The sequence below is a fragment of the Lepus europaeus genome, chromosome 3 (genome assembly GCF_033115175.1).
Source record: "Lepus europaeus isolate LE1 chromosome 3, mLepTim1.pri, whole genome shotgun sequence".
NCBI lineage: Eukaryota > Metazoa > Chordata > Mammalia > Lagomorpha > Leporidae > Lepus > Lepus europaeus.
In genome coordinates this window covers 38,082,987-38,095,982 of record NC_084829.1, presented here as the reverse complement: position 1 = coordinate 38,095,982, position 12,996 = coordinate 38,082,987, and the positions used below count along the sequence as shown (strand labels likewise).

The 12,996-nt window shown below is 61.3% G+C and overlaps 1 protein-coding gene across 1 annotated transcript in view; it reads left to right on the top strand.

Annotated features, from left to right (window-relative positions):
* Window positions 1-547: 547 nt before the first annotated feature.
* Window positions 548-12,996, top strand: part of MDGA1 (MAM domain containing glycosylphosphatidylinositol anchor 1) — a 55,975-nt gene continuing 43,526 nt past the window's right edge. Inside the window, exon 1 of the mRNA XM_062186047.1 lies at window positions 548-772. Within this exon, the coding sequence (XP_062042031.1) occupies window positions 706-772 (67 nt within the window). The 5' untranslated portion in view covers window positions 548-705. The remainder of the gene's footprint in view (window positions 773-12,996) is intronic.

Sequence of the window (12,996 nt, the reverse complement as noted above, 5' to 3'; positions counted from 1 at the left end):
CGGCTTTCCGCGGTTCCTCTCGCCCGGAACTGCTCTCCAGATTCCCGCGGGGCGCCGGGCTGCGACTCGTCCTCCAGGGCCCTCCGCGGCTCGGCTAACTTGGCGGACCCGGGGCACGCGTGCCGCTCGCCCGCTCGAGAGGGCCGGGGCCCGGGCTCGCCGGGGGACGGGCCGCCGAACCCTCCACAGCGGCTGCAGGACTGGAGACGGCGGATTAACCCGAGCCGAGCCCGGCCTCGCGGCCCCGGCTCCGCGGAGGGCGTCCCCCAGGCAGGGAAGCGACAAGTTTGTCAGTCGTCGGTGGCTGCTGGATCCGAGCGCCGCTGCCACCGCCGCCGCCGCGGCCGAGAGAGCTCCGGCGCCCGGCACTCCGCGCGGACAGCCCTGGGCGCCCGGGCGGCTCGGCCGCCAGGCTCCGAGGGCCGGGGCGCTGGCTGCCGCGCGGGGCGCGCGGAGGCACCCGGGCCCGGGCCAGCGCCCCCTGCGTCCCCACGCGGGCAGCGACCCCGCCAGAGTAGGAACCCGGGTCTCCGCCGCCGCTGCCGCCGCCGTCGCCTCAGTCTCCCGGTCCCCGCCACCGCCCCCTCTCTGTCGCCTCTCCGGGAGAGGGGGACACACCGGGAGCATCGCGGGGCCCCGGCGGATGCGCCCCCCGCCGCCTCTTGGGCTGCGCCGCCTCGCGGGGATGAAGCACCGGCCGTGAAGATGGAGGTGACCTGCCTTCTACTTCTGGCGCTGATCCCCTTCCATTGCCGGGGACAAGGAGTCTACGGTAAGAGCCCGCCTCCCGCTCCACGCTGGCTTAGCCCCGCGCGGAAACTTTACAAGAGGCGCAAAGCGCGCGCTGCCGGGGTGTGGTGGAGACCTCGGCTCGGACTCCGGAGTGAGTGCCCGCGTCCCCGCCCTCCCGAGGGCACGGGAGACGGAGCTCGCTGCTCCGTGGCACAGGGACGGGTCGTAGGGTCTGGCTGGTGTGCCATGGGGGGAGGGACCCACTTTCAAACGCCGCTAAGGGGCGGGCGTGACTTGGGGTCCTTGAGAGCATTTGGCCGGCTCGGGAGCCCCCGACCGCCCGCGAGCCCGAGGCTGGGGCAGCGACCTGCGTGGAGACCGCGTCCTTCCCCTGGGTCGGCCTCTGGAGTGGAAGCCAGAGCGCGGCGCGAGCCGGAGTTGCGCGCGGCTTTCGGGCGAACGGGCTGCCCGCACCGCGGCCGGGCGCCGGGCTTGCCTCCTTCGGTGCCGCTGCTGCTGCTGCTATTGCGGCTTCGTGTCTGGACAGCCGGAGCGCATGCCGGCATCCTCTGGCTCTGGCGCCTAGGACCTTGGCATCTCTGGACCTCTCCCAAGCTCCCAGCTACAGAACCCCTGCCCCACCTTCCTTCTCCCTGCGTGCGCGCGCGTGCACACACACACACAGAGGCACATTCCGCCGTGGTCCCCGGGAAACGCAAACACGGCACGCACTGTTCGGGCTGCGTGTCCAAACTGTACCTCCCCGCCAGGCAGCTTTGCTCCCACATCTCCGGGCCTTGTTCCGCTGGTTCCCACTCCCCCATCCAGTCCCGAGGGTTTTTCCAGGGAAGGCCCTGCTCCCGCAGTGCCCTGACCTCCTCCCCCAGTCTACCGGGTCCAGCGGCCCTCCCTCCAGGGATCTGACCCCAGGGGGGCCTCCGTCGGTCTCTTTAATGCTGGGCAGCTGGGCTGGGCAGCCTTGGTGGCTCCCTTTTCCCCCGGGGAATATCCTCCAGTTTCCCCGGACAGACATCAGGGGAGAGTTTGACTTGTGGTGTGCTGGCTGGCGGAGGCGTTGTCCCTGGCTGCTAGCCTCAGGTGCTGATGCGAGGTGCTTCCTTCCGGAGATGCCTGGTGCTTGGGCCTGGGCCCGCGCCTGGCCAGAGGAAGGGGTATCCTGAGAGGTGACTGGAGGTGGTGGGCTGCTGGCCCTGCACAGTCCGCTGACTTGGGCTTCATTCCCTGGTGAGGCTGGCCCAGGCATCTGGCCAAACTCTGCTTCTTAATTAGTTCGTGTGTCTGACTGCACACAGCCCGGGAGAGGCAGGCGGTAGGAGGGAGGCAGCAGGACTGGGAGAGGCTGGGTTGTGGGAGGAGGCCCTTGAGCTGTTCTTGGAGGCCGTGGCCTCCACAGGTCAGAGGAAGACGCCAGGGGCCTGGGCCTTCCTCCCTCTTCTTCCTCCTCAAGCTCTCCCTACAGCTCCACTGCCTCTTTGGAGGTGCCCTAAGAAGGAAGCAGCAGGGGTGGCCCCATGCTCTCTGTGCCCTTGGGCAGACCTGGCCGGCCCTCTTCTCCACCCCCTCCTGCCTCTCCAACCATCTCCAGGTCTGTCCAGAACCCATCTGGCGGGGGCTTCTCTGGGCAAGGGCTGGGGAATGGGGCAGTGGTCTCTGTGACCCTCATTTCAGAGTACCGTGGGGCCAGGATTCAGCCTCGGGCTTCTCTTTCTCTCTCTCTGAAAGTTCTTCCCTCCCTCCTGTGCCCAGGTGCCAGCTTCTGTCACTGGGGCTGCACTGGGGCTGACCCCTGGCTCTTGGGTCACATTACTTCCACCTTCCTCCCAGGAGCTTGGCTTTAGGATTGCAGGGTGGGGAGAGGGGACAATCTCCTAGGAGGATGTCAGGGACAGCGAGAGGCTGGGATACGAGAGGCTTTGGCCAGCGGCAGCTGTGTTAGAGTGACACAGGTTTAAGAAGTCGGGTGGAGGGCTGGGGTTCGGGCTTCTGAGCCCCAGCTTCTCTCTACCCCCGAGGCAGACAAAGTGGCTTGAGAAAGGCCAAGGAGAGCACATGGAGGCCAGAGATGGATAGTCATGTCCATCACTGTGTCCAGCACCCAGCGTGGTGCCTGGCGCACAGCAGGAGCTTGGCATATATTTGTTGAATGAGCAAGGGACCATGGTTGGAGGAAGGTTCTGTCCAAGCAGTAAGTCTCTCCAGGACCAGGTTCCGGAAGGGTCTCTTTCTATGGAAAGACAAGGAGCGGTAGGCTGGTAGGCTGGCAGCCTGGCGTTGGCCTGGCTATGGGGAGGGAAGAGGGCGGCCTCGGGTCTTATTGTAGGCACAGGGGGAAGATGCCCTGAGCAAGCAGCCTGGCCACTGCCCCACTGCCCCCAGGCCTGGGTGGAAGAGGGCAGAATGGATCAACAGGGAGGCTGAACTGCCAAGAGGGAAGGAGGGCAGGAGGTGGAGGGCCAGCCAGCAGATGGTGGCCTGGGCTGTGGCTGTCTACCAGGTGCCGGGAGCCCCCTGCCTGCCACCGCGGAGGTCCACCTACCTGCTGCTGTAGGGGCTGCGGTCGCCCTGGCGCTGGTGAGGTGTCCTCAGTCTGGCCAGGTGGCTCCATTCTTCTTTGGGGGCACAGATGCTACAGCAGCCGAGTGCCGGGCCAGATGGTCCATTTGGAGCCCGTCCCCCCTCCCGCCTCGCCTCCCGATCTCCTGGCCCAGTTTGTTGTCCTCCGGGTGGGTGTGTAATCTGCTTTCTGGCCGGCTAGGGGGCTGGGCTGGCCTCAGAGGCCTCATTCTGGGTAAGGGAGAGCTCAGGAGACCCCCCCGCCTGGGCACTCCGGCCTCCACGGCAGGCGGCAAGACTTCCAGCCAGGGGCAGGCTGGTGGGATTCCTCTCCCTTACAAAAACACAACAAGCCCCTAGCTTATTTAATATGCAGGCGTGGGAATTGACATTATCCTTAAGACAGGTTGTTTGCAACTTACTGGTGGAAGTCAAAATATTTCACCAAAGGTGTCATCAGAAACTACTATCCTATGCTAATTTTTGTGGGAACATGAAGACAGATGTTGAATAATTTGACAAGAGCAACATAGCTTACAGAATTATCACCAAGTCAGGTTTTTTCCCCTCCTCAGGGGAGTGCGGAGAGGGCGTTCCAGGAAGCAGGGCTCCTAGTGCCGCCTCCTCGTGGGCGTTGGTCTGGGCGTGGGCACTTGGCATTGCTCCCCCGGAGTCCCCACCTGCATCTCGACAGCTGCTGTCCACATCTGGCTCGGGAAACTCCGGTGCCCTGAGGTGAACGGAAGGTTCTCTGAACGCCTGGGGACGTCCTTGCCTCTGCCTCATCCTGTGGGAGGGGAGCAGGAGCTTGCTGTCCGCAAAGCCAGGCCCGTGTGGTTTGTGTCGCCTGCTTTGTCAGTGTTCCCCGGCCCCAGCCCAGCCTGTGGGCTCCCCGTCCGCCCCCACCCCCATCGCGATGTCCCTTCCTGTGTGGCAGGCTGGGGGCCGGTGCTTCTTGAATGGGAGGGGGTGCTAGGTGACGGGGGGGGGGGAGGTTGGCTGGAGGGGGTTTCATCCGCCAGGAAAGCACCCTTGGGGGCTGAGCTGGGGCCGTCCAAGGGCCTACGTGTAATTGGCCCAGGCCTGGCTGTGAGCTGCTGGGGCTGGGTGGCAAAGCCTCATTTCAAGCCTGGTATTAGCTCTGCTTTGCTGGAACATGGAAGGACGGGCGGGGGGCTCCGCGGGGAGAACGGAGGGAGCTAATCACAGCCGCCAAGGCCTGGCAAATGAATGATGCAGGAAATCAATACCTGGGGGCGGGAGTGGAAATCCGGCCGTGGTAGCGGCCCTGGCTTCTCCTGGCTGCCCAGGAGGCAAGGGCAGGCCTGGGAGGAGCAAGACAGGGGCAGAATGTGGAGGACTACCCCCTCCCCCACCCACTCTCATCTTCCTCCTCCTCCCTCCTTCCTGACTTTGATCTCCTTGGAGCTGGACTCCCAGTGGTTGGGGCGGGAGCTGGCCCACCCGGTGAACACGAGGGATCTGAGAGAGGGAACCTTGAGCTCTTCAGTCCACCAAGAGCCCTGGCCCACCTGCTGCCTGATCCTGACCGGATCCAAAGAGCCGAGCCTGTAGATAGCTGCCCAGAGCCCCTGCCTTGCGAGGCTGGCACTGCTGCGCCAGATGTGGCCAGCAGGGGGAGGGCTTGGCCGCCACATTGCTGCTTGCCTTTCCCAGGGCTCCCTGGGCCTCGCCCTGTTGGAGGCAGGAGAGTTATTCTAAATCTTCAGCCTGGGGCCCAAGGGAACTCCTTAGGGCCTTCTGGATCCAGACCTCCCTCTGGTTCCTAGGTCGCTCACCCCGGTGCCCTAGGGCAGCAGCCTGGAGCTGAAGCCATGCAGCCGTAGGTTGGAGGGGCTCAGCTCAGACCAAGGAGCTTCTGCGCAGTGAGGGATTTCTGGCGCATGGCCTGAGCCCTGGCAGAGAGCTGCCTGTCTCTAAGCCCGGGGCAGGGCCTCTTAGGCATCTTCTTCCCCCTGCTTTTCAGGCATGCACCTGCTCATGGAAGGCGCTGGGAACTCAGGGTCCCTGTGGCATTGAAATGTTGAAATGGGAGGCCGGAGCCATGCTCAGTTCAAGGGACTGAGTCTTTTTTTTTTTTTGATAATGCAATCTCCTTTTCCCTAAGTCTATGAGTAACACGTGCTCTTTGCAAAACAATGAAGGACATAGAAGTGTAAGGAAGTGAAGCGCTTGTGAGTGCGGCCATGCGTGTGATGGTTCTTTGGTGCAGAGAGGAATGAACCCCCTGCGAGGACTGTTGCTGGTTAGAACAATAAGCCCTTATGGGTGTGTAAAGGCCCGGGGGCCTCCTCAGCTTGTCCACACCTCTGTGGCCTTTGATTCCCATGACTGTGAGAGGTCAGCAGGCCAGGGCTCACGGTTCCCAGTTAACATGGGAGGTCACTGAGGCCAGGACACTGCGCAGCCGGTGACAAGTGTCTCCGAGTCTCCATCCTCGCGCATCTCTGACTTGGAGGTAGGGAAAGCAGGGTGTCCCTCCCACTCACCATTTGTCAAATGTTTACTGAGCACCTACCTGGAGCGAGACCCAGTGCGGCTGAGATGGCGAAGCTGGATGGGAAGGGGAGGGGCCTCACAGACGAGCGGGGCTGATGAATGGCAGGCGGCAAGGGCAGGTGGAGGGCTGTGGGCCTGTGCAGAGGGAGGAAACCGCTCCAAGGCCCCAAGGAGGAGGGAGCACTCGGCCTGGCCTTGACGGCCAACAGCTAAGTGCTGGGGAAGGCGTCCCAGGTGGAGGCTGAAGAAACTGGGTGTGTGGAGGGAGTGGCAGCTTCCTCGTTGGGCTGGGGCGGAAGTTGGATTAGGGGTGGCAAGGGAAAGGAGCAGTTCAAACCCGTGCACTTGGGGCCCAGGCTGAGATCACGGACGTACGTTATCTTCCAGGCTTCGCTGTGGCCCATGGAGCGGGTCAGCGAGCTGCAATCATTGGGCCCAGTGGCAGAGCCAGGCTCGAACCCAGATCTGTGGCTTGCAGAGCCCATGCACCGGGGGGCTTGGGATCCTGGCTTTGGGAGGATGGGTAGCAGGGTCCTAAGCAGCGAAGTGTATTGGCGTGAGCTGTGTTCGGGCCGGGCAGCCACGCAGACGTTTGCTCGTGGCTGTGGGAACGCACAGGAGGGAGAGGTCCCCATCACTCTTCAGCAGCCACATGGGCTCTGCTGGAGGTACAAGCAACACCGAGTGCCACTGTCCTAGAGTTCCTGTGCAAATTGAGGGGACACCGGCGGTGAAGGTGTCAGTGAGTTAGTCTTCCGTGCAGCCTATGTGGGACAGAGCTGTCTGGGGGACGAGGAGTGAAGAACTGTGGTTCAAGTTCACATACTGTGGTTCAAGTTCACGTACTGTGGTTGAGGGACCTTCCTGAGGAGGTGCCGTCCAAAGCAGAGACCTGAAGATGCTGAGGGAAGAGTCCTTGTGGATATCTGCAGGAAGTGTGTTCCGGGCAGGAGCAAAGAAAGTCAGTACAAAGGCCCTGGGGTAGGCGCATGCCTGGCCTGTCTGAGCAACAGTGAGGAACGCAGTGTGGCTGGAGCAGAGTGAGCAGGGGAGGGGGGTAGGTGGAGAGGTAGTGGGGACAGCTCTTGGAGTCTTGAAAGCGATGTGCAGACTTCGGATTGCATTCTGAGTGACACGGGGGGGCCTCGGGAGGGTTTTGAGTGGAGGAGGCACGAGCACTGACACCTTTTTAATAGAATCCCTGGGGCTTGAAGGCAGGCAAAGGGAGCCAGTTAGAGGCTGTTGCAAAAGGCGAGAAAGGAGACTGGCCCTGAAAGCATTGGGGAGAGTGTGCAGGCGAGGGCTGGGAGCTGCTGACGCCCCCAAGGACACACAGAGGCTGTGAGCAGGGCGGGAGCCCCCTGGGAGTCCCACGGGGCTGAGGCAGGGAGTGGAAGCAGTCGGGAGCCTGAGCTTCTGGGAGGAGGGGTCTGGGTCTGCCCACGGCGCTGTGAGAGGCCCAGAAGCTACCCTGCTTACTGAGCTGGTACCCACCATGTGGGTCTGTGACAGCTGTGCGCCGAGCCCGCAGCCGGCACCCAGCAAGCCCGCAAAAGCTCATTCTAGTGATGGCATGAGCACGCTTGGGGTGCCCGGATGCCTGCAGGTGGTCAGACGCAGGGGCTGGTGCCAGGAGAGAGTGCCGCTCTGGAGAGACCTTGCACACCTGGATTTCCGTGCACAGAATGGCATGGGTTGAAATCTCGAGGTGGAATAGAACTGTCAAGGATCAGAGAGGTGGGAGGAGAGAGAGAGAGCCGGGAGGGCCCTAGGGTGCCCTAGCCTAGGGAGTGGGTGGGGAGAGAGGAGAGGGCGGGGGTGGGGCTGAGGGCCTGGCAGGTGGGGCTGTCCTGCAGTGGGGAGCTGGGGAGCCGGCTCAGGAAGGCTGCCTGGGCGGCTGCAGCACCAAGAAGAGCACTGGGGACCCTGTGGAAGCGCACGATGCCAGATGCCATTCACTGGGGCTGGGGCTGGGCCTTGATTCCGCTTTTTTTTTTTTTTTTTTTTTTAAGATTTATTTATTTACTTGAAAGGTAGTTACAGAGAGAAGGAGAGACACAGAATCACAGAATGAGAGAGATCCTCCATCTACTCCCTAAGTGGCCGCAGCAACCCTGGCTGGGCTGGTCCCGAGCCAGGAGCTCCATCCGGGTTTCCCATGTGGGTGCAGGGACCCCTGCACTTGGGCCATCCTCTGCTGTTTTCCCAGGTGCACTGGCAGGGAGCTGTATCGGCATCATGAATTCACAAAGGAAGGAGGAGTGGACGCAAATGGGCAGGCTTGGCTGGAGGGCCAGGAGGGCCACTGTGAGCTACTTGCCCAGCAGCCCTCACCTCTCCCAGCCTGGGCTTCTGCAGCCGGCTGGCTGCTTCAGGCACAGCCGCCCATTAACGGAGAAGCCTGCACCGGACAGCACCCTGTAAAGCCCACGGTGAAGGGCAGGGGAGGGAGCAGGAGGCAGGAGGAATGTGGCTGGAGGGATGAGTGGCAGGCAGCTCAGCCCAGCCCCTTGCCTGCAGGGCAGATGACCGGGTGGGGGCAGAAGATTCTACTCCAGGCTCTTTTTGGGTCCTTTGCGGAAGGGGGGTGGGAAACCTCTGCTTGATTATTTGGAGGCTGGAGGCGGAGGGAGGTGGAGGGAGGGGGGTGGGGAGGAGGCGGCACAGAACCACCCGGAGGGCTTCTTGACTCCCAAGCTCTGCAGGAAAGCGCGTTTCCTTCCCTCGGGCCTTTGGGGGCATGTCTGGGTGTTCCAGGTCACTGCCCAAGCTCGTCTGGATCTTAAAAAAAATCCCACTTATTATTTTTAAATTAGGAGCAGGCAGACTTTGAACGGTGCTAACTGGAAGGTCCAGGCTGGAAGCTCTCAGGAGCAGCGGCCCCTCTCTGCTTCTAGCCAAGGGGCTTCCAATCAGCGGGTGGCGGAGTCAGGATTCGCACTCAGTCCCGCCCAGTGTCTCCAGAGTGAGGTCCTTGTGCTGGGGTGGGGGCAGGTCAGAGTCACGCTGCACCGTGGGGAACAAACCCGAGCTCGGAGCCTTTGACACGTGAAAGCTGATTTTCCCAAGTCGCTGGGCCATCCAGGCTCCTCTCACCTCGGCGCTCTGCTCTCCCTGGCTGCACGTTAGACTCACCTGGGAGGCTTTGAAACATCCCAAGGCCCAAGTGCAATTAGAAGGGAATGTCCAGGGGCTGGGAACCGGGCATCGGCACTTTAAATGTAAGGATCTCAGGGGCTACCAAGTTTGGCTTGGAGAATTTGACCTCAAGGTCACCCAAGGGCTGCTGGAACTCAGTGATCATGAGTTCCAGGCCAGAGGAACGGAGGAGCATTTCAAAGGACAGACCTATTGGTTGGGGTGGGGTCTTTTTTTTTTTTTTTTTTCTGACAGGCAGAGTTAGTGAGAGAGAGAGAGACAGAGAGAAAGGTCTTCCTTTTTCCATTGGTTCAACCCCCCAAGTGGCCGCTACAGCTGGTGCGTTGTGGCTGTCGTGCTGCGCCGATCCGAAGCCAGGAGCCAGGTGCTTCCTCCTGGTCTCCCACGCAGGTGCAGGGCCTAAGCACTTGGGCCATCCTCCACTGCCTTCCCGGGCCACAGCAGAGAGCTGGACTGGAAGAGGAGCAACCGGGACAGAATCTGGCGCCCCAACCGGGACTAGAACCTGGGGTGCCGACGCCGCAGGCGGAGGATTAGCCTAATGAGCTGCGGTGCTGGCCTTGGGGTGGGTTTCTTGAAAGAGACTTCCCAGAAGCCCCCTCCAATGACTCCTACTTGGACCACGTTGGCCTTTCTTAACTCTGAGGACTGGCACATTCTCACCTAAGGAAGTGTGCAGGTTCTGTTAGAAGGGGAGCCTGGATATCTGGTAGGTGATAAGCAGTCATTGCCACAATTCCACCTGGGGGTCAGATGGCCTTTTTTTTTTTTTCAATTTCCATTTATTTATTTGAAGGGGGGGGTGTGGAGAGAGAGAGAGTGCTTCCATCCATTGGTTCACTCCCCAAATGGCTGCAATGCCTGGGGCTGGTCCAGGCCAAAGCCAGAATCCTTGAGCTCCATCTATGTCTCCCCAGATACTTGGGCCATCTGCTGCTGCTTCCCAGGCACATTAGCAGGGAGCTGGATCAGGAAGTGGAGGAGCTGGGACTTGAACTGGCGCTCTTAGGGTATGCTGGCATCACGGTTGGCAGCTTAGCTCACTGCACCACAACACTGCCCCCATACCCCCGGAGGCTCTTGAATAAGAGGAGAGCCAGGTGGATGTGAACAGCGCCCCTCCTGCCAGCCTAGCTCGGGGGGGGGGGGGGGGCTGGAGTGGCTCTGGCTGCTCTGAGGATGCCCACAAGGCACCTTGGAGAAGACTAAGACCAATACCAGGGAAGTGACCGGCGTGGGGCCACCCAGCTTCCTGTCTGTGCCCTCCTGGGCTCGTGTCTGCCTGTTGGCACTTGCGTGGGCTGTTGAGTTCCCTGGTTGGCACCTCTTGTCTCGTCTCGTTGGGTTCCAGTGGCAGTGGAGTGCTGTGGAAGAGTGAGCAGCCTCCTGATCTTGGGAGCCGAACCAGTTGTACCTGAAGGCAGGGCCAGAGAGCTAGGGGGCGGGGGCGGGGGGCGGTGTCCTGCAGGCCACGCCCACACACGGTTTGCTGTCTCTGGTCCCTCACCAGCAGACATTCTCCATGTCTTACCTTATTTCAGCCGGCTGTGACATCAACCCTGAGGCCTCGCCTACTGGATCTTGGTTCTGCTCTTCTGGTCCTGTGCCGGAGCCCTCGGGGGCCAGCTTGCCTTCTGGCAAAGCACCCAGGCCCACGAGGCAAGCCGGAGGCCTGTGCTGGCTGTCGCCTGGCCCCGCGCTCCTTTCTAGGATGAGACCACAAAGCAGACACAGAGAAAGCTGTGAGAAGGAGCTGCAGGGCACGGCGAGGGGTGAGCCGAGCTGCTGGGTCAAGACACTCCAGAGCTGGGGGTCTCTTGTTTCTCCCCCTCATTTCCCGGCTCGAGAGAAGCAAGGCCTGTGCAGTGTCGGCGAGCTCCAACACTTCTTCGCCCTTGCAAACTTCATTTCTTCTTCTCAGGCGTCTTGCACGTGGGGCTTGCTCTGGGTCTGGGACTCCGGGTTAGATGTTAGAAGCCCTCAAAGGAAATGTTGGAGCCACCCAGGGAGGACCCCCGGAGGCTGGGAAGGTGGCTGGCTTGGTGGCGTGGGCTGCAGGTTGCTGCCAGCTCTCTCCAGGCCCAACATCTTGTCACACTGCCTGTAAGTTGCATCTTGGACTTGTTAGCCAGGGGCAAGACCGCCATTGTTTCCAGAAGGTTCCTCTAGGAATGCCTGGCAGCTCTCAGCCTGGTGGCCCAGAGTATTTGATCAGATGTGTTGGGTCTTGAATCGTTGGACCCAGGGAGTGGTGGGTGGAGGGAGAGGAGTGTATGTCTGTGTGTGTGTGTCAGGGCGGGGTGTCGTTAGGCAGTGTGCACACTCTGGGTTGTGGCCATGTGGGAGCTCTAACAGTGGAGCCCATGGATTATCCAGGTTCCCTTGGGTTGTGGTCTTAGTTCCGTTTCCCCTGCAGCAAACGCTGAGATAAGGAGTCAAGTTCAGGCGGTTTATGTGGGGGTGTCAGCCCCAGGAAGCTCTGAGAGAGGGGTGGGGACATGGGACAGGGGAGCGAGGCAACGAGGGGAAAGTGCCTCAGCAGAGTGGCTACCACGTGTCCCACTGGGGAGCTCTGGGACACTGTGCGGCCCACACGTCGGGGCTGTCCCCGCAGAAGGCAAGGGGGCTGGGGCACGCGTACACCCACTCCTGCCTGTCCTGGGTGAGGGCTGCTGCCGAGTGTTAATTTTCCAGTCCTTGTGGCCACTAGAGAGGAGCACGCAGGCTGGGCTGGTGGGGCCCGACGCCCGCGCTGTCTCATGCAGGCGCCGAAGTCTTGCCTTCTCCGAGCCCTCCCCTGTGGCCAGCAGACCTGTGAGCTGCTCATTTGCCTCCTTGGAGACTGACCAGGACTCACCGCATCGATTTCCCTAAGACGTCCCTGATAAGGTTCAAGTTCTTCCTGCAGGATTGATGGGGCCTTGTACCCGCAGAGGACAGAGTTGGGGCAATCAGCACAGTCAAACCCAGGATCCGAGGGCTCTTTGGGGGCACTGCCACAGAGCCACGGTCATTTCCTCCCCGCCCTCCCCGCCTGGCTGAGCTCAGAATCCAGATGCCGGCGGGGAGGGCGTCAGGCACTGGACAACTGCCCCTTCTCTCTGCAGCCAGGGTCAGCGTGAGGGCTCTTGGGCTTGGGGGAGGGGTCACAAGGTCCACTCCCATGGGTCAGGACTGGGCTAGCCTACACCGCAAGTCTGGAATCAGGGAGTTTGAGGTTACCAGTTCAGGTTTTAGAATTGGAAACCAAGGCCAGAGGTGAAGTGGCTCTGTTCTGCCTGGCCTGGGCTGTACTTTATGGAAGGGTGTGTGTGTGTGTGTGTGTGTGTGTGAGAGAGAGAGAGAGAGAGAGAGGAAGGGGGGAGGGGGAGACAGAGAGAGATGTGGGCCAGGAGAGCAGGGAGGAGAACTGAGTGACCTCCTGACCAAGCCATTCCACCTGCTCCTGGAATGTTCAGAGGCTGCAGGTGCTCTCCCTCCATGCCGCTTTCCCCTAGCTCCTCCCTATGACACTGTCCCTGGCACAGAGGCCTTGGACAATACCAGGAGATGCTTGCTACTGAAGGATGCCCTGACGTGCCCAAAGCACCAGTGCCCTTGTCCAGCTGACTCCCTCGTTTCCTGAACCAGAGGCTCCGAGGCCGGCTGGACCGAGGGTGGGCTGCAGCTCCTGGCCCCCACCCGTCTCTGCCCCTCCTTCGGTTAGAGATGTGTGTGTGTGTGAGTACACCGTTGACATGACGTGAACTGCTCTCACTGGTCCCTTGACAGGAGCTGAAATACAGTCCCGTGCACTCTCTACCCTGTGCAAATGCACTTTGCATTTTTTTGTGCACGCAGAGGTACATGGCACGCATGTGTATGTGTGAAGATGTTTCACACAAGAACACAAATGTCTGGGGGGGGGCTTGCAAACATCATGGGGGCTCCCCTGAGTCCACCTTTGGCCCCCTGCCAGGCAGCCCCTGGTCTGCTAGCTCTGGAGTACAGGCAGGGGGCTGGGCATGGACA